Genomic DNA, 23881 nt, shown 5'->3' on the forward strand with positions numbered 1-23881 from the left:
TGTGTCCTCTTTTCATCATAATTCACAACTGGAAACCAAGCTAGCAGACAGATGTTTCCATTCATTTTATCTTTAGCATCCACTACTCACCTAAATGTTTGTAATGGTGATTGTGAGCTTGTAATAAAACCTTCACTCGATCCAAAGGAGCAACTGTTGTTTTGGCACAGCATCCAGCAATACCTAAAAAGAAATTTTAAGGGTCAGGAAGAAATTGCATACCAGTTCTTTCCAAATTGAAATTATTGTTGGCTCAGCCAGCATACCCTCTGATTTCTGATTTGGTCTCCATGGTAGAACTGCCCAGTGGCAGGGTTAAGCAGATGACAGGTCCCCACGCCCTGTAACTTAATAATGGAACATGTCAGACTTAAAAATAAGTTTGAAGAGTGTAAATCTACCCACTAATACCTGATGAACACTGGGAATCTTGCTAAATGCAATTATGGAGACAGGCACTTGACAGACTTCACCCAACTGTAGGCCTATTTGAAGGAACTGCCTCTTCTAGATGACTTTTTCATTGAAAAAAACAACTTTTACCCATAAAATTCAGTCATTCATTTATACATTCAGCAATTATGTATTTGGTGCAACATGTGCATGACAGTTAAGTGCTTACATGGGCTTTAGCATAGGTCAGAATCCAGGCCAGCTCTACTAGCTTGGCATGCTTCTAAGGTGATAATATATAAAGGCTTTTTACTACAGATTGTGCCCTCCCAAAATTCATATGCTGAAAACTAATTCCCAATGCAATGGTATTTAGAGGTGGCTTTTTAGGAAGTGATTAAGTCATCCTCATGAATGGGATTACTGCCCTTGTAAAAGAGGCCCCAGAGAGATCCCTAGCCACTTCCACCATGTGAAAACACAGAGAGAAGGTTCCATAATGAGGACACAAGCCCTCACCAGACACCAAACCTGCTGGCACCATGATCTAGACATCCCAGTTTCCAGAACTATATGAAATAAATGTTTGGAGCTTCCAGGTTGGTGGAAAAAAGAAAAAAAGAAAGAAATGTTGTTTATAAGCCACCCAGATTATGGCATTTTTGTTATAGCAGCCCAAATGAACTAAGACATTTTTGTAAAGTACCTTACATATAAGCACCTGATAAAATCAGTTGCTTCTATTATGAAAAGGTGGGTAAAAAGTCTTTGGTGTCTTTTCATGATTACTTAAGCTCTTCACCATTGCATATTCAATCTGAAAGGAATAAGAGAATTGGGATTTTGTGGGTCTCCTTTTACTGCACCCCCAGATACCAGTACAGGGCCTGGCACATAACAGACACTCAATAAATGTTTACTGAATGAATGAACACAGAGTCTTACTATACAAACTTTTTAAAAATGTAAGACAAAAATCACTCAAAGCTAACACACATTTACTTAACAGCTCAGCATATAGCTGATGTTAAAAACCAGAATCTGAGATGTCCAAAAGTGAAATGTCTATTTGTATTCAAATATTAAATCCACATATAACTTTTTCTATCAAGCTTATCTGAACTAATGGAAATAACACTCATGGCTACCCAAAATTTCAGATAAGCTAAAAATAATTTTTATTTCAATATATTTGGTTTAAGAATATTTTGTTATATTATTATCATCTCAGTCATTACAAATTAACCATATAGTGGAATTATTTAGAATATGTTCAATAAATAGTTTCTTTTAATAGTATCTTAATTTGCTTACCACAATACTTGATCATCACAACAGTCAATTGAGTTAGGTCAAGCAACTTTTATCTTCCTTTGAACAATTGAAGCTAAAAAAATTCACCCAAGGCCACTTAATCAAAAATAATAGTTAACAAGTACTGAGTGTTTTTACTTTGTACCAGGTACTAGGCTAACAGATTTAACTGAGGGCACCATGCCAAAGCTTTTACAGGTACAGTTGAACCTTGAACAATGTCAGGGTTAGAGGTGCTGACCCCCCCAATTCAGTAAAAAATCTGCATATAACTCTTGACTCCTCAAAAACTTAACTTCCCAATGTAATAGCCTACAATTAATTTGAAGCCCTACCAATAATACCAGCAGCTGATTAACACATATTTTGTTATATGTATTACATATTGTATTCTTACAATAAACTAAGCTAGAGAAAAGTAAATGTTTTTCCAAATTGTGGCAAATATCTAAAAAATTTTCCAATATATTTATTTTTAAAAACCACACAGTTCAAACCCTTGTTGTTTGAGAGTCAACTGTACTATCTCATTAATCATTACAACCTTCTAAAGTGGGTACTTTAATTTTCCCATTTAAAGGACGGGGAAATTGAGGCACCTAGAAAATAAGCAACTTGTCCAATGGGTTTTTTTTCATATCACTTGAACCAGGAACTCCTATACAATTGCCAAAGTTTTATGTACTTCCCAAAAATCTGAAGCAGCACTTTACCACAGAGACACTATGGCCAATAAGAATATGAAAAGATGCTCGGCATCATTAGACATCAGGTAGATGCAATTAAAACTGCAATCAAACATCATTGCACACCTTTATGGAAAACAACACACACAGAGGACACAAACCTGATAATACCAACTGCTGACAAAATAGTGGGGATATAAAATGGAACAGACTTAGAAAACAGTTTGGCTATTTCTTATGAAGTAAACATACAACACCCTTTAAGATCCAGCAGCCCCATTCCTAGTATTTGCCCAAGGAAAAAAAACACATACCTACACAAAAATTTGTACAAAATTTCTCCCCCAACAAATAGCTAAAAACCAGAAAACAAAGCAAATTTTTATTAATAGATGAAACTCATCACAATAGATGAAACTGATAAATTCATGCAATGGAAAACTACTCAGTAACAAAAAGGAACACACTACTGGTATATTCAACCTGAATGATTTCTAAAAGTAGTGCTAAGTAAGCGAGGGATAACACATATTGTATGAGTACATTTACAATGCCATTACTAGGGATGAGAGGCAAGGAATGACTACTAAGGGAAATGGAAATAATTGGAGATGATGGAACTATTCTATGTCTTGACTGTGATTATACATTATACAACATGTTTGCCAAAACTCATTCACTTCAATTAAAAAAAAACTCAACTATATACCAAAAAAGAGTGAATTTTACTGTAAATTATAACTCAATAAACCTGATTTTAAGACAAGAAACTATGCAAAATACTATACAAGCTTCTAAAAAATAAATAACCTAATCAAGATTCCTTTTTAGAGTTTCCTATATTTGCTGTCTTCAATATCTTTCCTCCTTTTAACAGATTTTGTGTAATAAAGTATAAGACACATAGAGAAAAGTAGAAATCCTAAGTATATCTCTTAATGAATTCTGGCAAGGTGAATAAATGGACATAAGGACTACAGAAATCAAGAAATGGAACATTACCGGCCTCCTATAAGTCCTTCTTCTGTACTGTCAACATTACTATTTGTCCTTCCTCAGAGACAATGAATCAGTATTCTGACTTCTAACAACATGGATTTAGTTCTGACTGTATTTGCACTTTATACATATAAAATCTCATGGTATGCAAGTGATTTCACTCATTTGTGGAGTATAACAACAAAGCAAAACTGAAGGAACAAAACAGCAGCAGACTCACAGACTCCAAGAAGAGACTAGCGGTTACCAAAGGGAAGGAGATGGGGAGGGAGGGTGGGGACGGAGGAAGGAGATTAAAGGGTATTATGATTAACACACATAATGTAGGGAGGTCATGGGGAAGGCAGCATAACAAACAGACAAGTAGTGACTCTATAGCATCTTCCTATGCTGATGGGCAGTGACTGCAATGCGGTGTGGCAGGGACTTGATAATATGGGTGAATGTAGTAACCACATGTTGCTCATTTGAAACCTTCATAAGATTGTACATCAATGATACCTTAATAATAAGTAAATAAGTAAATAAATAAATAAAATCTCACAATAGGCATTGCTTATGTCTGTTCAATATTGTACTTGTGAGATTTACCTACACTGTTGCATGTGGTAGAAATTATTCATTCTCAGTGCTGCATAATATTTCACTGTATCATTATACCATATTTTAATTATATATTCTAGCACTCATGGCCACATGGATTCTTTTGGTTTGGAGCTATTATGAATATCGCAGACATGAAACAGAAATAGATATATGTTGGTAAATGCTTAGGAGTGGAACTGCTGAATCCAACAGCATACAAATGTTCAGCTTCATAGATAACTGCCCAGCCAGTTCTCCAAAGTGGCGGTTCCAATTTACATTACTACCAGAAGCACAGTAAAGTCCTGGCTGCTATCCATGCCTACACTTAACCTGACTTTATCTCAATGTCTTGTCAACATCACAAAATATAAGGTGACCAGAACTAAACTTCTGATCTCCCCCAACAACCTTCATGAAAGTTGCTCCAACTACAGCCTTCCTAATTCAGTCAATGAGAGCTTCATCTCTTAAGGTGCTCAGACCAAAATGAGTCATCTCTTCTTATCCCGTCTTTATTATGTCAGAAAAACCTCTTTGTCCTATCTACATCAAGATTACCACAATTTTTCACCACTCTCTGTTATTGCCCTGATCCAAGCCACCATCTGAATTACTCCAATAACCTACAAACTGGTTTCCTTTCTTCCATATTTACACTCCTAGAGTTATTCACAACAGAGCAGCCAAAGTGGTCCTTTTGAAACATATATCACGTCACTTCTCTGCTCAAAACCTGCAGTGGCTCTCTACTTCACTCCAAGATAAAAATCAGAATCTTTACAATGATTTACAAGGCCCGTCATTTTCTGCCCTCCCACCCTCTCCACTTTCTCTCTCCAACCTCTTTCCCCATCAGCACCACTTGGCTCCAGCCACATAGGTCTCACTGTTGTGCTTTGAACAGACAGACACACTCCTGCTTTGAAGCCTTTGCTTTAGCGTTTCTCTCCTCCTGAAATACTCCTCTTTATTCTGCTAAACTCTTCCACTTCTTCAAGTCTGCTCAAGTGTTATTCTCTTAATAAAATGTATCACAACTATCATATTTAACACTGCCCCACTCAGACTCTCCATTTCCTTGGCCCCTTTTCTTTTTACTTCCTATTGCATTCATCACCTTTTAACATATTCTATAACTCACTTTCTCATTTTGTTGTCTTTCTCCCTACAACTTCACAATCAATGTAAGCTCCAGGATCTTTGTTTTATTCCTTGATGAATACTGAGCATGAAGCAGGCACATACCTGGCACTCAAACATTCCTTGTATAAATGAATGAATGTCCTTTTTATCAGCAGGAGAACAAAATAATTAAATTCTTAATAGTACTGCAGCCTATAGATATTATCTTTCTACAAGTCCTCATAATGTGGGATTTTAAACATTCCCAGCCTAAACAAATAATTAAGTGATGACAACGAGAACAATCAATTAAGAGAGGGCAGAGATTGAAAAACCTCTTTAGGGGAAGGCAGAGGAAATTTCTGAGAGATAATATAAACCTTCTGGCTTTGCTGTCATACCAATAGTAGGGCCATACCAGTTACCTGTCAGGTAGCTGTGGCACAGTTTACTAGAATCACTGGAACCAGCTTTGGTTGTGGACAGTTTTGCACAATATCCCAGTCATCATTAAAAAGCTGACCTCCAATATTTGTTTCCTTCAAGCAAACAGCAAAATCCAATTCTACACTTGGTCACCTATTGTCTTTATAAAAGAAAGGGGTGCCCTCTATGTTTATTGCAGCACTATCTACAATAGCCAAGATATGGAAGCAATTTAAGTGCCCATGAGTAGATGAGTGGATAAAGAAGATGTACTTATACACCATGGAATATTATTCAGCCATAAAAAAGTTCCTGCTATTTGCAACAACACATATGGATCTAGAGTGTATTGTGCCCAGTGAAATAAGTCAGGAGGAGAAAGACAAATAGCATATGATTTCTCTTATTTGTGGAATATAAATACAAAGCAAAACAAAGAACAAAACAGCAGTAGACTCATAGACACTGAGAAGTGACTGGTGGTTACCATGGGGGAGGGATTTGGGTGGATGGATAGGGCAGTTGAGAGGGATAAAGGGACACAAAAATTCTCAATCATAATGTAGGCTAGTCACGTAGATAGTAGTACAGTGTGGAGAATATAGCCAATGATTCTGTAACATTTTCCTACTTTGACAGATAGTAGCTGTACTAGTAGGGGTGAGGATTTAATAATACGGGTAATTGTTGAACCAATGTGTTGTATATTAAAACTAATATAAGATTATATATCAACTATACTTCAATAAATAAAGAAAGAAAAGAAAAGGGAGCACAGAATGTTTCACTGAAACCCTGGGGTCTCTGTAAGGGACTCTCTTTCTCTGCTACCCAACCTTGAAGAATGAATGGGTGGTTGGTCAGCTCTTGCACCTCCCCACCCGCTCCCCATACCTGAGGCCCTTCCTCCCCAGAATCCTGCTGTCACTAGTCAAGTGATTATTAGAAAGTGGCTACAGCAGGTCAGGGTAAACATGTGGCAGGGCACTGAAGCAACCGGAGTCCAGGAATGTCATTGCGGCCACATGCACCCGACCTTCCAGGGATCCTGCCCCTGCCAGCCCGGCGCAGCTGGCTCCTCTCCGCGAACACCCACCTCCGGCCAGGAAGGAGCGCAGCCAGTAGAAGTCTCGGCGGGCAGTGGTCCCTCCGGCTCCGGCCGCCTGCGACATAGCGGGAGGGGGATCGGCCGCTGCTAGGGCCGCTGCTGCCGCCGCCATCAGGACCAGGGCCAGGGCTGCGCCGGGAGCTTTGCTGGCGGATTCACAAACCACGGGCCGGGGCCATAGCCAGACCGGGAGGTGACAGAGCACCGACCGCCGCGCGGGCGGGGCGGAGTAACACCCGGCAGCGCGGCGCGGACTGATGGCGTCCGCCAGGGGCGGGGCCTGGGTCGGGCAGAGGGGGCGTCACCCGATCGCGTCACCTCCCCTCACCCCACGTTCCCGCACCTCCGCTTCGCTTTCCAGGCCCTTCTGCTCAGATGGAAAATGGGACGCGTGGCCCTAGGGAAACCCACCAAATCCCTCCAAAACCCACCGCCTCAGAAAGCTCTGTTCCGTGCATTGGCTGGTATTGACCACTGACCTATAACTGCCTATCTGGCTGTCTCTGACCTCCAGAACCAACCTTTGGTTCTTGAGTCCCTTCAGGAACCTGGAAATTGCACCATCTCCCTCCAAATCTCACAACTTCTCCCTGAATCTCGGTTTCTGTCCTCCCCACCCCTCTAAGCTTCCACTCTGCCTCTTACCTCCTCTGCCAAAGAAATAAAGATAAAGCAGATTCTTTCTTTAGGGCCCTATGAATTAAACAAATACTTATGCTTTGATAAGCCTTTCTGAATCTGCCTTCTGCTAAGCTCTGAAATTCCACCAATCTCTACTCCTGACCAGCCACAAGTTTCTGCCCTAAACTCTTATTGTGACCAAAGTTATTCTGAACTTGTATCCTGTCTTTCAGAAATTATCTATTATAATTTTCCTCAGTACTTATTCCAACATTCCCTATTACTGATACTGATCTCCTCTTTCTCTTGCTATGAATATGCCTCTGCAAGGTTTTTCTAGCCACGTTTAGTCACTAATGCTGAGTCCAGATTTAAAGTTTATTTTTCACCAAAATATACAGACCCGTATAATAATATCACTATTTATATTTTATCTGTCTAATGTGAAGAATCAAAATCTTCTGAAAGTGGGGATGGTTGCACGACATTGTGAATGTAATTGATGGCTACTGAATTGTACACTTTAAAAAAATCGTTTAAACGGTACATTTTTATTTGAAATATATTTTACCACAATAAAAGAAAAAGCTCCCCAAGTTGTTTTATGTAACAGCAAAAGAAAAATGTCTACATTTTAATATGAGTAAAACTGCTCAGTTTCTACTGCTAACATGTATTTTCCGTCTGTTCTATAGGCTGCAGTGGAACTTGCCTCACCCATTTCCATTCTCAGTGAGATGCACCTTACAAGTTTAATTTAACACTTAATGACCCCCAACTCCAAAACTCAATCCAGGATGGAAAGTTTATATAAATGATAATTGGCAAGTTTAGTATTCAAACGTCCAATTAGAAATTCTCTGTTTACTCAGTCTACAGATATTACATCCAACCCACAGATGTTATAGTGTCACAGGGCCTGTGGGTCTCTTCTATAATGACACTCACTCTCACAGATCTCACGTAACTTCATGTTTTTAAATACCATCTGTATGCTGATGACTCCCAGTCTCCAGCCCTTCCCACACATTCCCCAACACTATTGGTTCATATTTCCAACATCTTCACCTATATGTCTAATTGGCACCTATTTATCATATCCAAAACTAAATTTCTCATCTTCCCTCAAAATCATGCTACTCCTGAAGTCTTCCCTCATTTTATTAAATAGCAACTCTATCCTTAGTCCAGAAACCTTGAGTAACTTTCTAATTAGCCTCCCGGCTTTATCTAGCCCCCCACTATCTATTCTCAACATGGCAGTCAAAGCAATACTTTAAAACCTAAACAAATCTTACTCCTTATCCCAAAACTCTTCAGTGGCTTCCAATATCTTAAATAAATTCTTAAAATGGTCTACTGGTTTCCTATTATGCCTCTGACCTCAACCCCTAGGGCTCCATTCAGTCACACTCACATTTTTGTTCCTCATAAACACCAAGCATGCTCCCCACAGGACCCTTGCACATTCTGTTCTTTCTGCTTATACTGTTTTTCCCTGGATATTCCAGTAACTTACTCCATCTTTCCTCTCCTTCAGGTCTTTACACAAATGCCACCTTTTCAGGGAGGCCTTTCCTAGCTGTAATATTTAAAATTACTACCCACTCCACCCTCATCCCTGACAAATTCACTATCTCTTTAATTTTAATTTTTCCACAGCACATATCAGCATTCCATATGTATTATATATAAGATTTAGTATATAAAATGTTTTTATTATCAATTTCCCCACACTAGAATGGAAGTTCCATGAAGATAGGGATATGTTTTTTGTTCCTTGGATATGTCATTTGACATTGAATCGATGATAGATGATGGTGGATCTACTTAAGGCCAATCCTTTTTATCTTTGTCTTTCACTTTTAGAATATCCTTTCAGAATATTTAGCATCTAGTAGCCAGAGGTTCAAAAAAGGGGGTAAAAAGAAAGAATACCCTCCCTCAAACAATTAATGTACTATTTCACAGGATGAATGTGAATCTAATAGTGAAATATTTGTTAGCAGTCATCAGGGAAGGAGGTAATTGAACAACCCTTGGACATGGCTAAGCATAGTCCAATACTCGCACACACAAGGGATCTCAATTTGTTCCAAGAACAAAGAATAGTCCAGTTTGCCTATCTTGGGACCCTTGACCTCCCTTCACTACTCTCCAACACTTATATAGTAGACCACTGACTGATAACATCAGATAAGTAGGTCAGGGTTATATAATGAACAATTGTTTTTTGGTATCACAAATCTACAATTACATGAAGAACATTATGTTTACTAGACTCCCCCCATCACCAAGTCCCCCCAACATACCCCATTACAGTCGCTGTCCATCAGCATAGTAAGATGCTACAGAATCACTATTTGTCTTCTCTGTGTTGTACAGCCCTCCCCATGCCCCCTTCCATTATGTCTGCTAATAGTTTTTTTTCCCCTTATCCCTCCCTTCCCACCCATCTTCCCCAGTCCCTTTCTCTTTGGTAACTGTTAGTCCATTCTTGGATTCTATGAGTCTGCAGTTGTTTTGTTCCTTCAGGTTTTTCTTTGTTCTTATACTCCACAGAGGAGTGAAATCATTTGATACTTGTCTTTCTCTGCCTGGCTTATTTCACTGAGCTTAATACCCTCTACCACCGTCCATGTTGTTGCAAATGGTAGGATTTGTTTTCTTCTTATGGCTGAATAATATTCCATTGTGTGTATGTACCACCTCTTCTTTATTCATTCATCTACTGATGGACACTTAGGTTGCTTCCATTTCTTGGCTATTGTGAATAGTGCTGCGATAAACATAAGGGTGCATCTGTCTTTTTCAAATTGGGCTGCTGCATTCTTAGGGTAAATTCCTAGAAGTGGAATTCCTGGGTCAAATGGTATTTCTATTTTGAGCTTTTTGAGGAGCCTCCATACTGCTTTCCACAATGGTTGAACTAATTTACATTCTCACCAGCAGTGTAGGAGGGTTCCCCTTTCTCCATATCCTCGCCAACATTTGTTGTTGTTTGTCTTTTGGATGGTGGCCATCCTAACCAGTGTGAGGTGATATCTCATTGTGGTTTTCATTTGCATTTCTCTGTTGATTAATGATGTGGAGCATCTTTTCATGTGTCTGTTGGCCATCTGAATTTCTTCTTTGGAGAAGTGTCTGTTCAGATCCTCTGCCCATATTTTAATTGGATTATTTGCTTTTTATTTGCTGAGGTGTGTGAGCTCTTTATATATTTTGGATGTCAACCCTTTATTGGACCTATCATTTATGAATACATTCTCCCATACTGTAGGATGCCTTTTTGTTCTATTGATGGGGTCCTTTGCTGTACAAAAGCTTTTCAGCTTGATATACTCCCACTTGTTCATTTTTGCTTTTATTTCCCTTGCCTGGGAAGATATGTTCATGAAGAAGTCGCTCATGTTTATGTCCAAGACATTTTTGCCTATGTTTTCTTCTGAGAGTTTTATGGTTTCATGACTTACATTCAGGTCTTTGTTCCATTTCGAATTTACTTTCATATATGGGGTTAGAGACTGATCCAGTTTCATTCTCTTACATGTCGCTGTCCAGTTTTGCCAACACCAGCTGTTGAAGAGGCATCGTGAACAGTTTTAATCTAGGGCTAAAAAGTTTAGATTTGATTCAGTGGATAATAAGCTGGTGACAGCTATTATGTTTTAGAAAAATTACTCTGGAAAGATGAATATGATAACTGGGAAGGCAAACACTGACAGATCTGACAATAAGGAAGCCAGTTAGGAAGCTTTTGTGACAATCCAGGCAAAAGGGCTGGAGGAAGCATGAAAATATAGTGATCAGAAAGAAAATGGATGGAGGGAAAAGCAACTGCTGGGCTTGCTAAGAAATTAGATGTAGAGAGCAAGGCATAGGAGAAGTCAAAACTACTATAATTTTTTGCTAGAATGGTTAGGAGACGATGGTAGCATTAACAGAATAGGGAAGACAGAAAGATGAAATGGCTTAAGGCACAGAAAGGGCCTTTTTTCTCTAGAAATAGTATTAGATACTCTGAAATTGCAGCATCAGATTTCCATGGCTAATGTGCAACAGGCTGTTGGGAAAAGTTTGTGAACATGAGGTAAAGGTTCATTAGGAAAACAGAGATTTTAGGAAATGGCTTCAGATTTGTCTTATATGTTGGCTTTAGTGATCTGGTATTATAAAAAATGAAAACTGACATTTCTTCTCAACTCTTTTTGTAAAGCCCACCAAATCTGTACATCAAATTTCTAACAACACAGTATAGTGAGAAAAAACAGAAATATTGAATGTATTCTTCTCTACTTAGTAGATGAGTGGTCTTAAGAACTTACTAAATATCTGATCTTCAGCTTCTAATCTGTAAAATGTGATCCCCATCAGATATGATGCAAATATCAAATAGGATCCTTTAGGCATAGGACCTACCATAGTGCTCAGCACATACTAGATGCTATATTCCTCTCACTTCCCTAGTATGTTGTACCTCTAGATCTACAGAACAGATCATTATTATTCATTCAGTAAGTACACATTTGCCGTCTACCTATTATGTGCCAGGCATTATGTTAGAGGTCAAGATATAAAAATGAGGAAGATAAAATTCCTACAAATACTTTTGTAAGAAAGCAAGCAGCTACAAAAAAAGTAAGTACAATTTTGATAGCACTCAGTTATCTATTCTATATTAGGGTATGCATGGAGTACTGAAAAGTACAAAGAGGGGAAAAACCAGTTCTATGGGGTGAGTGAAGAGATTAGGAAAAGCTGGAGACTTTTGCTGAGCCTTGAAAAATGAGCAAGTTTTCCAGGCAGTTATAGGAGAAAGAATAGTTCAGAAGAAATTTGGCATCACCTCAGTGTAGTTAGATACAGCAATGAACTAAAAATTATTTAGAGAACTGACATAATTTATTCTTTCATTTGTTCAATAGTTATTTCTTGTACAGGTGGTAGGCATCAGAGATACAGTAGTAAATAACTTGGTGCCTGCCCTTCAGGAAGTTTACAGTCTAATGGGAGAGGCAGACCTTAATCAAAATAATTATAGAAATTCATGTAAAACTGAAACTGGGATAAGTACTTCAGAGGGATGGCTTGGTACATATACAATGATATAAGGCCATAAAACATCAATCTGACCTAAATAAGCCTTCTTTAAGGCTTCCTCAAAGCTGAAGGAACAAAACAGCAACAGACTCACAGACTCCAAGAAGGGACTAGCAGTTACCAAAGGGAAGGGGTGGGGAAGGGCAGGTGGGGAGGGAGGGAGAAGGGGATTGAGGGGTATTGTGATTGGCGCACATGGTGTGGGGGGATCATGGGGAAGACAGTATAGTACAGAGAAGGCAGATAGTGACTGTGGCATCTTACTACACTGATGGGCAGTGACTGCAATGGGGTATGGGGGGCGACTTGATCATATGGGTGAATGTAGTAACCACATTGTTTTTTCATGTGAACCTTCATAAGAGTGTATGTCAATAATATCTTCATAAAAAAATAGAATAAAATAAAGAAGGCTTCCTTTAGGATGTGATCTTGAACCCAGGGGTGAAGGATAACTAGGGCTTATCTGAGGAAAACAGAAAGAAAAAGCATTCTAGAAGGAAACAGAGCCTATGGTAGGAGAGTGTGGTGTCTTCAAGAGTCGGATCACATCACAACCTCTAATGCATTGCCATACTCTTTCAAGGCAGAAAATTCAAATACCTTCCAGTGATCAGGCAGGTCACTGATGTGGACAAATGTGTAAGACAATAGAGGGAGCTGCTAAAGTGGGGAAGTGGAGAAAGGCTTGCCCTGCCTAAAATGAAACTTGTCTGCAAATGAAATTTACTGGTTTACAAGAGCAGAATTATTGGTTCACAAGTGCAGAAGAAAGCTACTGTGGCTGGAGCAGGAAGAACAAAGTGTTTTGATGCAGGATGAGACAGGGAAACAGGTCAAGTCTTAGAGCCACTGGCAGCCCTGTAGCCACTGTAGGAGTCTTGTTACTATCCTAAAAGCAACATGAAGTTGCCAAAGTGTTAGGCTGTGGTTGACATAGTCAGGTGTGTGTTTCAAAAAGATCTCTTTGCTCATGGCTTGAATAATGGCATAGAGATAAAATGTACATGAGTAGACTATTGCGAGATATGGCACTTGGTCTAGAGTAAAAACCACAAGAATGCAGGGAAGTGGATGGACTTGAAAGACACTGAAGTGAGAAAATGGATGCAAGTTGGGGATGGATTCAACAAGAGGACAAGGGAGAGGGAAATGTCAAGGGTGATTCTTAGGTTCCTGGTTATCATAACTGGATGGGTTCCCTGAGGCAGGGATCACTGAAAGTGAATCAGTTTGTTGTTGGTTTAGGATGAGGTAGAAGTCAGGAGAAAGGATGAGCTGCTTGGTTGGGACATACTGAGTATGTAGAGGCGTTGGAGACATCTAGGAGGAGATATTAAAGAGTTTAATACTTCAGCCTGGGCTGAAGATATAACATTAGCAAGTAAAAGGAAAGAGAGTGAGAACCTAGAACTCAGCCTTGAATAACTATAACACTTAATGGCTAGTTAGAGAATGATTGGCTGGCAAAGGAGACAGAGAAGGAGTAGCTAGAGATGTAGGGGGAAAACAGGAGTTACAGAAGCCAATGGAAAAGAGTGTTGTAAGAGTAAGTTGTATTGCACAACGTTGCTCATGTGAAACTGAGCATAAGATTGTATATCAATGATACCTTAATAAAAAAAAGAATAAGTGGTATTGGAAAAATTGAGTTTAAAAGGTCTGTGAAGGTTCTAAGTTTAAGTAGTCTGGAGCTCAAAACTGGATTGTAGGCCAGCGATATAACTTTGGAAGTTTGTGGCATTTAAGTCACAACTTCAGCCATGTTTACTTAGAGGACAGAGTGTAAGGTGTAAAGATGGTACTTAATAATGGCATTTTTCACATACTTGAGCAATAATAACATTAATAGATTTATCTAGTGTTTTTCTCCCAGAAGAAAAAAAACACTTTGGACATATTATTCAATTGCTTTGTCAGTCAATATTTGGCCTGTCAGCAATATTTATTGAGGGTATTATAGTATGAGGTCCTATAGAGAGATAAGATACAAAAGAAATAAAAGATATGAATCTTACCCTGAAGTTTTCAGGTAGTCAAATAAAACATTGTACACATAGTACTAGTGAACAGTGTCAAAATTACATATTGGTGAGTACAAATTAACAAAGTTCAACATTATTCTTCATGAATGCTGATGAGGGGTGGCAATTCAGAGGTTATCTATGTTTGGTGGGGTTGTTAAAGAACAATTTCCTAGAGGAACCGAGTTGTCAATAGATTTTAAATAATAGAATTCTAAAGATGGTAAAAGTCTTAGAAATCTTCAAGGCAATGACAAATGTTTTTGAAATCCTTCTTATATATAAGCAGAGGGGATGAGAAAGGGACCCACAGAGCCCCTGCTTTGCTTGGGCCTAGTAGGTACTTTACATTTACTGTCATGTTTATAAGGTACTGTGACATTTACCAAGAAAGTAGCCTCATTTGTGCAAATATATAGAATTGCAACCACAGAGGATAGAACTTCAGAGAGTCATGTAACAAAATTTATTGAGCTATTTGGGTGTCTGCTCTGTGCCAAGTCGTGGGGTAGGTACTGGAAGTATAAAAATGAAAGATAAACCCTTTAGGGGTGTACAATTTGGTAGCTGGAGTGGAGTTTATGAGAAGTGTTCTGAAAGATATGAGAATAATGCAGAGGCACTGTTGAGAGAGCCATGAAGCTCCAAATTCTGCCTGGGTAATTAAATGAAGCTTCAAGACAAGGAGATCTCTGAGCTGAGTTTTGAGGAGTGATGGTAAATTCACGAGATTGACAAGAATAAGAGTGATACAGAGAAAGGAGAGGACAGAACAGGAAGGACAAGGACATCTCAAACACCTGTATCTGTACCAACCTATCCACCCCCTCTAGGCACAAAGCTGGAGAAACTACATTTGTTAGGAGGGACTCACCAGGTAATTAAGATTATGAAAATGTCCAGAAGTAATTCAGTCAATTATTTTTAAATGCCTACTATGTGGAGGTTGCTACATGTGACATAAAGAGAAGCATCAGAGTGGAGCAGTTCCCAGAATGTCTCAGGTGAAAATGAAAGGAAAATAGATCAGAACACAGCACCTGGCTTTGGAGGTTAGAGATGATGGCTGGAGTTCCAGAGCAAAATATTCAGAGCTGCAGATTCATCTTTGGAAGTCTTCTGCTGGATCAGGAGTCCTGAAGTGCTTGCAGTGCCAAGAAAGCTCTGAAGAAGGGAGTAGCCAGAGAGGGAAGATGGTGAAGGCACTTGGTGGACACATAGGAGAAACAGGATGGCTTAGAGGTGTCATAGAATTCCGGGGAAAAGGCATTTCAAGATGAAGGGGGATAAAAGGAGGATGAAGCTGTGCTGTGAATGTAACTCAGTGGACTCAGAAATAAATGGATGTTATAGGAACGACAGCAAGAAACAGAATTTGTCATGACAGAAATAGGACTAAAGTTAGATGGGACAGGGAGGTCAAGCAAAGGGATGATAAACATAAAAGACTTGTCGACAGCAAAGAAGCAGCAGCTAATGAAGAAGAGACTGAAGATGCTAGAAAGAAGAGCTCATTAAAGTAGTGTGGAGACAATGGGCACAAGTTACTAGGCAGCCATATAATAGGGAAGAAGCTTCAGTAAAAAGGCAGTACTACAGCTGAGGAAGGGAAGGAAAGGTAAATAAGAAATCTACTGCTTGGGGGCCTCACTTGACAGCCTGGGCTATGGGCAGCTTCAAGGATGAGGAAAAATGAAGGCTTAGAACAAGCCCCATGGCAGAAAGAGGCTGAAAAGCTCCCCAAGTAGGTACTGGTGAGAAGCAATAAAGACCTCAGGCAGATTTGGGTCTCAATTCTTTGCAGTTAGTTAAGGTTCCAACAGAATTTTGCTGTTTGCAAGCAGTAAAGAAAACAGATGATGGGGATACAGAGGTCAAGTGGGGGTGAATCCAGGTTGAGCTTGGGAAAAGTTAAATAGACAATTAAATTAGTGGGTTGAAAAAAACTACCATTGAAGTTGCTGGACAAGGCATAAATGGAGAAAATGGCCTTATCTTGTCATAGAAGTAGAAGGGCTAGGGAAGGAGTTTGCACCAACACTGGCTCACTTTGACCACACCCAGTTCTTGATTTAGGATCTGGTCCTTTTGGAAGCTGACTATAATAGAAAAGATATTTCACCATCACAACTAGAATATATCTCCTGCTCTATAGTCACTGTGAAGGTATGCTAATTCTTCCACTTCCTTCCAAAACCAATTCTGGCAATCCCATTTTCTTTCTCACTCAGAACAGTAATTTGATTTCCTCTTTCTTCCACCTTCTCCACTGAGGTGTCTGTTTGTTTGTACCTACCATGTGTTGTATGTACCCTGTGTATTCTCGACAACTTAGATTTGACTTAGAAACTCAATGTTGACAATCTTTGGATTTAATTTAGAAACTTGATGTTAGAGAGGATGTGGACAAAAGGGAACTCTTTTGCCCTGTTGGTGGGAAAGTAAATTGGTGCAGGCACTAAGGAGAGCAGTACAGAGGTTTCTCAAAAAACTAAAAATAGAAATGCCATATAACCCAGTAATTCCATTTCTGGGAATTTACCTGAAGAAAACAAAATCACTAATTTGAAAAGATATATGCATGCTATGTTCACCACAGCATTATTTAGAATAGCCAAAATATGGAAGCAACCTAAATATCCATCAATAGATGAATGGATAAAGAAGAAGTGGTACATATATACAATGGAATATTCCAATGTATAAGATCAGGAATGGAGAGAGAGAGAGAAAAATAGATAGATGATAGATATACAATGGAATATTACTAGGCCATAAAAAAGAATGAAATCTTGCCATATTTGAGAATATGAATGTATCTAGAGGGTATTATACTAAGTGAAATAAGGCAGAGAGAGAAATACCATATGGAAGACAAACATTGTTTGACTTCACTTATATATAGAATCTAAAAACAAACAAAGGAACAAACAAAACAGAAATAGATTCATAAAAACAGAGAACAGACTGATGGTTGCCTTAGGAAAGGGTGGATCATGTGTGAAATAGGTGACCTGGGTGATATTTACATGAGTGTGTACACATGTCAAATATGGAGCTATACACTAAGATTTGTATTTTGTTGTATATACCTCAATTAAAAAAATAAATAAAATTGTACCAAATTGGGGAAAAAAACTGAGAAAAAAATGTGTTAGGTTTGTGTCTGTCAGTAAATTGACAAGTAAATGCCAATTTTCCTGGAAACAAGCTCAGTGAAAATTATTTGATAATTCTCTTGGGTCTTTCTCTTCTAAGTTCTTCTTGCTCTCTTGAACTTACAGCAGAATTGACAGCATTATATATTTTCCAATACTAAGCTATTACTAAAGATTTATCTTTCCCAGCCTTTCCTGCTGTCTCCCAGGACCATGCAGGTTGTGCTGTCCCAGATCACCACTAAGGGACAATTAACTCTTTTATATCTACTATTCTATCTATCTATCTATCTATCTATCTATCTATCTATCTATCTATCTATCTATCAATCATCTATCTATCTTTCTCTCTCTCTCTCCATTCCTGATCTTATACAGAATAATGAGTCTGTCTTCCTTAGTTGTACCATTTATACCACTAGGAATGTATGAGTTCCTCGCCAACATTTAGTACTTCCAAATTTTAAATTTTTTGCCAATGGAGATTATAATTCTTTAGGAAAGAAACTCTGTGTGTGTGTTTGAGGGGAATATATATACATGTGTATATATATATATTTTGCCAAGGGCATTGCCCACAGTTATTAATTAGTAAGAAGGGCAGCTAAGATGAAATTAGAACTATGTCTTTATGAAGTTAGATGAGCATAGTTCCAATACCCACGTTACGCATATTTTCACATATCTTTTCTACAGAGGTGATTGGAAATAAAACAGGAACTCTTCCTTTGTTATTAAGGAAGAATGGGGTACAGTAGTCTCAAGAATAGTGGAAAATTGGTTAAACATTTAATCTTTGATATTGAAGTCTAGAAAGAATTGTACTTTCTTTTCTTCACCTTGGGGGACACCTCATGTTATTGTTCAGTTTCCCATGACTTGTTCAACCTTTTGGTGTCTTAAATAGCAGACCCCTTTTCCGACAGGTTCAGATGGACCTGATGTTGTTAGGTGCTATATTTAAGGCTGAGATACCAAGGTGCCTTTAAATATCATCTGCATGCTAATGATTCCACAATTCGTTTTTCTAAGCTAAACTTCTTTCCCAAACTCAAAATTGTCCCAGACTTGGTCAGTGGGAACAATCTATCCTTTTTTTCATGGGCATTTAGACAGTCCAATTTTTTACTGTTGTGAAACAATGAATTTTTTGTGTTACCTCAAACACACTGCCACTGTTAGGGCCTTTGCACCCTTTGCACTTGCTCTTTCCTACACATAAAATCTCCCCCAGCTCCTCCCTTATCTCTTTCAGATCTACTTGATGAGCTGATTGCTATATATAAAAATTGCAGCCTCCCCTACCACTCCCAGTCCCCTTCCTGTCCTGCTTTTTTCCCCTCACTCTGACCATTGCCATCTGACACGCTATATATATTCTTTTTATTTGCCTTTTTTATTTTCTGCAAGTTCCACAAGGGCAAAGGTTCCATTTTGCTCACTGCTATTTCCCTAGAGTTTAGAACTGGGCCTGGCATGTAGTATGGACTCAACTAATATTTATGCAATGAAGAGAATGAATGTTACTGTGAACATCTTTCTACATCTTTGTGTGATTTTCACATTTCAACCCTTTTTAAAGTTAATCATTTTAATTAATTGACAAAATCCAGGATATTGCTATTTCATTATTTCCTTTCGTTCTTTGTGGAAAATAAGTTTTGAGTCAAACTCTCCCAATGGTCTTTTCATCTAGGTCCTAGGAGATTGTTTCTGACAAGGTATTGGCAATTAGGCTTCTGGAAATATTGATTGAGAAGAGTCTATTTTTGCAGATAAGATTTATTTCAAATGCCACATTTTTTAACTTTCTCCACCTATAGTATTTATCTGACTGTGGCACTGAAAACACTGAGTGCCGTCATTAGCTTGTTCTGCTTGCAGACTTGGATTGTGTGTTCTACCTGGGTAAGAGGCTAATTTTATTCATCTCTGTATGCCTCGATTCTGGCTCAAGAAATATATTTGAATGAATCAATCAATGAGAAAGATTGAAAGTTTACAAATATTTCTCAAAAGGACAATCTGGTTAATGACAGAGCAAGTATAACAAAGAATAAAAAATGTGTGGAATGGGGTAAAATGGTGTAAAAGACAATGATAGAATGAGTCTTTCTCTTCAGTTGGAGTCTGACTCGGAAGGACTGATTTTCCTTACTACTGGGACCCCATTACAGATCTGAATTCCCTTGTTGTGTAATTACTGACAGCTGGAAGAAACAAGTCATCAAACATTTGGGGAGAAATTCAGATGCCCAATCAGTCTGTCTTGATTTTGGCGTAAATGCCGCTAGTTATTTCTCTTAATGCTGAAATCTTACTTCTTCCTGTGCCTTCATTTCTTCATCCACAAAGTGAATACGACCCCCATCAAGGTACAGAACCAAACAACTAACAAAAATGTTACGACCTTTGCAGACATGGAGCACTGAGTCAAGGGAACACAACCCTCCTCTGGCTTCTCTCTTTGGTGTTCAGAGCAGTTTTCCATTGCTTCGGACCCAGATATTGCTCAATGGTGTCGTCTCTGACCTGGCACCTCTTTAATGTATCTATAAACACTTCACTTTAGAGACGCTAAAACTTTCTTAGCCCCAGAGCCCCTCGGAAAAAAAGAAAATGACAAGAATATTTTGATGCCTCTTCCTCTCTAATACTCTCCTTTGACCTCCACCCCCAACCCTAAAAAATTTTTTGGGAAAAAGGAGGAGGGCGAAGGGGAGGCGGAGGGGTCGAGAGGGGGGAGTCCAGCTCCAGTTTGGGGAAATCCAGCTCGCGTTTTGCCTTTCACTCAGTGGTGCAGGGTCCAGCGAAGGCACAGCCCCAGCTTCACTCCCTGAGGTCTGTCCTGGGGAGACACTGCTGCTCCGGGGGGCTGACCTGGCGGGGAGTGGCAGCGCGCTCAGCTCCAGCACCGCTTTGTGCGCGCAGCCGCTGGCGCCTCTGCTCCCGGGTCTGCCCCCCGGGACACCCCCAGCCCCGCCCCAGTCATGCAGCTCTACCTGCTTCTCCACTGTGGACCTTTGGGAAGCAGCCGCCCACCCCGGGGGCTCGGGCCCTGACCCTGCCAGGCAGCCGTTTGGTTCCACCCGGGGCCCACTCGCGCCCCTCGCGCCCGCTGGGGCCCCGGGCTCCGAAGTTGCGGGGACCAGCGCGAATTGGAAAGTTTGCTCGAGGGCAGCTGCAGGCTCGGAGCCGGGGGACAGGCTTTGCCCTCGGAGCCCGAGAGGGCCAGCGGTGAGTTGGCGCCGGGGCAGAGGTCAGGGGGACCGGTACCCGCACACTGAGGTCGGGAGGGGGTGCTCGGGGCGGTGCTTGGCTGGGGCTGGAAGTGGGCCGGGGTTCGGCGTTCGCGGGGTTCTCCGGGGCGGCAGGGATGGGTCTGTACCCCCACGGTGCCCCCACCCACCCCACCCCGAGCCGCTTGGGGCGCTTTTGTAGTGGGTGGTAAACAATGCCCCCGGCCGGAGGATGCGGCCGCCTGCCCTGAGGCCCTGCTGCGGCGCGGGGTGGGGGCAGCCCGAGCCTTCGCGCCCGGACCCGGGGCTCCGCTGGAAACCGGCTTGGGGGAGGCCAAGTGTGGCCTGAGGGGTGGGGGGTATTCCTGACTGTGCCGGCGGTTGATGAGCCTCTTAGGGGAGCCGGAGGTCCGGGCGCCTGGCGATGGGAAGAGTTAGGGCAAGTTGCGAGTGGGGAGCCCGGCCTGTCTCGCGCTCAAGTGGACCCCCAAACAAGTTTTCTCCCTCCCCCATGCTTATGTAGGGGACAGGGAAATACTTATATGGGTTGGGGAAACATTTGGCGCTTGCCTCCCTGAGCGTTTAGGGGATGGAGCTTCAGGGACGAAACTTTTGGAGCGGAGGTAGGAGGCAAGTCTTGCTGGAGGCTGACCTGGAGTTACACCGATCGGGGGAAGAAAGGGAACAGGGGATAGATAGAATCCATGTTCTGTCAAGATGCTTTTTAAAAACGCCCATGGGCGCCACCCGATTGCCAGACTTGGAGCTTTGCCGCTGCATCCATCCGTCTCGGTCCGAATCCCGGAGCGGGGAGGTGCGCAGAGCCGGGCGCGGAGGCCCAGTCGTGCGGCACGTGAGGGACCGAGGCCGAGCCGAAGCGGCGACCAGGGCCGCAGCCGCTGAACCAGTCGGGAAGGGTGGGGCGAGATCTCTCCCCCTCTCAGCTCTTCCTCTGTTACCCACACACCCAGCAGACTCAGTTTCTACAAAAGCGCTCAGGAGATGGCTGGCAGGCCCCAGTAGCCTTTCCATTTGAATGGGGAACCCAAATGGGGCGTTTCTGACCCAATAAAAATTACTATGTCCCCTAGGGAGCACATATTGCTTGAACTAGGAGCCTTTCCCCGGCCGGACTCTTCCTTCCAAATTAACCATGTTGCATAGGTCATTCAAGCGCCTCTCCCCCTCCTCCTGGGTTCCACTCTGGGGCAACATAATACATTAATAGTAATGAACAGTTTATGAAGAAATGTTTGAAAAGTGTTTCAAGACCTTGCGGGAGGGAAAAGATTGAAGTGCCTGGTGTCGGCGGGGTGCGCTGCGCGCCGCACTGGGTAGGTTGAAGGGCGGCGCTACAGGGCAGGAACCTCAGGCTGGCCCTGAATCAAAATGTGCTCAATCCTTCCATCCTCCCCCTCGCAACAATATAAAGTAAAATAACGTTGGCTTCCTTGAGCCTTAGAATGCCAAAAAGAATATGGAAAAGGCTCTTGTTAACCACGTAGGGAGAAGAATTAAGACACATACAGAATTTATGACTACAATTAAGGGGAATATGAAGATAGGGCATAAATAAGGACGTTGGCAGATTAGTCCATATTATTTTCAAGGACTAAAAGATTTAGGTAACATGATTTGGGGTGAGTTTCGATTTTATTGGTACCATAGGGTAAAACCCAAGTCCTTCCCTCCCAGTTAAGGGATATTAGGTTGGTTGTGAACCTCTGACAGTGTTTTAAAGCCCGGTTGATTTAAGTTTAAACTTCAGAATCAAAATATACGGGAGTTATTGGCATACAGCGTCCCTTTTTCTTTGCAAAGATTAGCAGCTCAGATTTACAACTCTGGGCCCACCACTTACCATTTTAATGAGTTAGCCATTGCTCTCAGCTCTGGCCATCCAGAATTGTGGGTCGGAGGTTTGGATCACCTCAGTCCCTACCCTTTGTTTCTCTTCCTCCTCCAATCTTCTTTATCTGGTTTGTCTCTCCCCTCCCCCACTCTCTTTGCGTTTTTATCTTTCTTTCCCTGTACCCTTAAATTTCTCTTTTTCCCAGTCCATCTTTCTACCTTCGGTCTTCAGCGATTTGACCCCATTTGTCTTTTTATATTCTGGCTTTACTACGATAAATTCCTTCCCCTTCCTCTGTCTTTTGGCCTCACCCCCACCCACCACGTTTCTAGATATTTTCTTCCTTACGCGTTTTTCTCTTCTTCCTAATGTGTTTTCTGCTTTTCTTGTTTTTGGAAGGGTCATTCTATCTCCATTTTAACTTCTCCCTTCCCTTGTCTGTGGCTCTTTTTAGTCTTTTTTTTCTTGCCCTGCAGGGCAGCAGGAGTGTTTTACATATGGAAGGAGGCTTTCAGCAAAACTGCTGGCATTCTAGTGAGTTTCCCTGAACAGCCTTTCCATGTGCCGAGGGCTCTGGCACTTCCTGTGGCAGAAAACTATCTAGGAACAGCAAGCAGCCCGCCCACCTCCTCTTCCTTTAGATGTAGAATTTAGTTGCTGGAGGAAACTAAGCCAGGTGGTGCCTTTTAAAAAGAAATGCTTTAAGTCTTGTATTTGGTAAAGTGCAGTAGCCTTTAAATTATAAGGAGCTGAATGGAATGACTATGAAACCAGTTTCTTTTGCATCAAGCTCTATGTATGCAAATACTCATCCGCTTTTCTGACCACTGCTGGTGGTAGCAAGGATTACAGTGTAATTTTAAATGGACTGCGGGCTGGATGGTTGCATCAGTTCAGCCCGTTTCTGCCCAGGCGTGCTTCAGAGATTCAGGAGGGAGGATGTAGGGGGGAGACTTTCTGACATGGTACTGACGGTATCATCATCCTTTAAACACAACCGATACAGTTCAGGAAGTCTGCTTTTCACTTTCTAGGCAAGGTGATTATTTCAATACTTGTAAAAAAAGAAAGAAAGAAAGAAAGTTCTTTAGGGAAAGACTAATTACTTGGTAGTGTCAAATCATATTGAGGCAAAAATCTGATCCTTTTTTTTTTTACCAGTTTGGTTAAGGAAGTTGAAATTATTTGTGGATAATTAGCAGATCCTCCCACAGACCATGTTTTTCATCTTTACCTGGGGCCTGCTCTTGC

General features: G+C 40.9%; 2 protein-coding genes across 5 annotated transcripts in view; one reads left to right on the forward strand and one right to left on the reverse strand.

The window, feature by feature from the left end:
• SLC25A16 (solute carrier family 25 member 16) overlaps positions 1 to 6885 on the reverse strand; it is a 47992-nt gene extending 41107 nt beyond the window's left edge. For 2 of the 3 annotated variants that reach the window (XM_036923980.2, XM_036923978.2), the window contains exons 1-2: positions 6625 to 6885; positions 91 to 183 (exon numbers count right to left, since the gene is read on the reverse strand). In XM_036923980.2, the coding sequence (XP_036779875.1) occupies positions 91 to 183; positions 6625 to 6748 (217 nt within the window). In that variant the 5' untranslated portion in view covers positions 6749 to 6885. Of the gene's footprint in view, positions 1 to 90; positions 184 to 266; positions 659 to 6624 lie in introns of those variants that run through there. The other variant, XM_036923981.2, reaches the window with a different exon arrangement.
• Positions 6886 to 20372: 13487 nt separating this feature from the next.
• The window catches only part of TET1 (tet methylcytosine dioxygenase 1), a 133922-nt gene continuing 130413 nt past the window's right edge, over positions 20373 to 23881 (forward strand). For both annotated transcript variants that reach the window (XM_036923984.2, XM_057505924.1), the window contains exon 1: positions 20373 to 20776. The gene's annotated coding sequence lies outside the window, so the exon portion shown is untranslated. The remainder of the gene's footprint in view (positions 20777 to 23881) is intronic.

Source organism: Manis pentadactyla, chromosome 8 (genome assembly GCF_030020395.1).
Source record: "Manis pentadactyla isolate mManPen7 chromosome 8, mManPen7.hap1, whole genome shotgun sequence".
Taxonomy (NCBI): Eukaryota; Metazoa; Chordata; class Mammalia; order Pholidota; family Manidae; genus Manis; species Manis pentadactyla.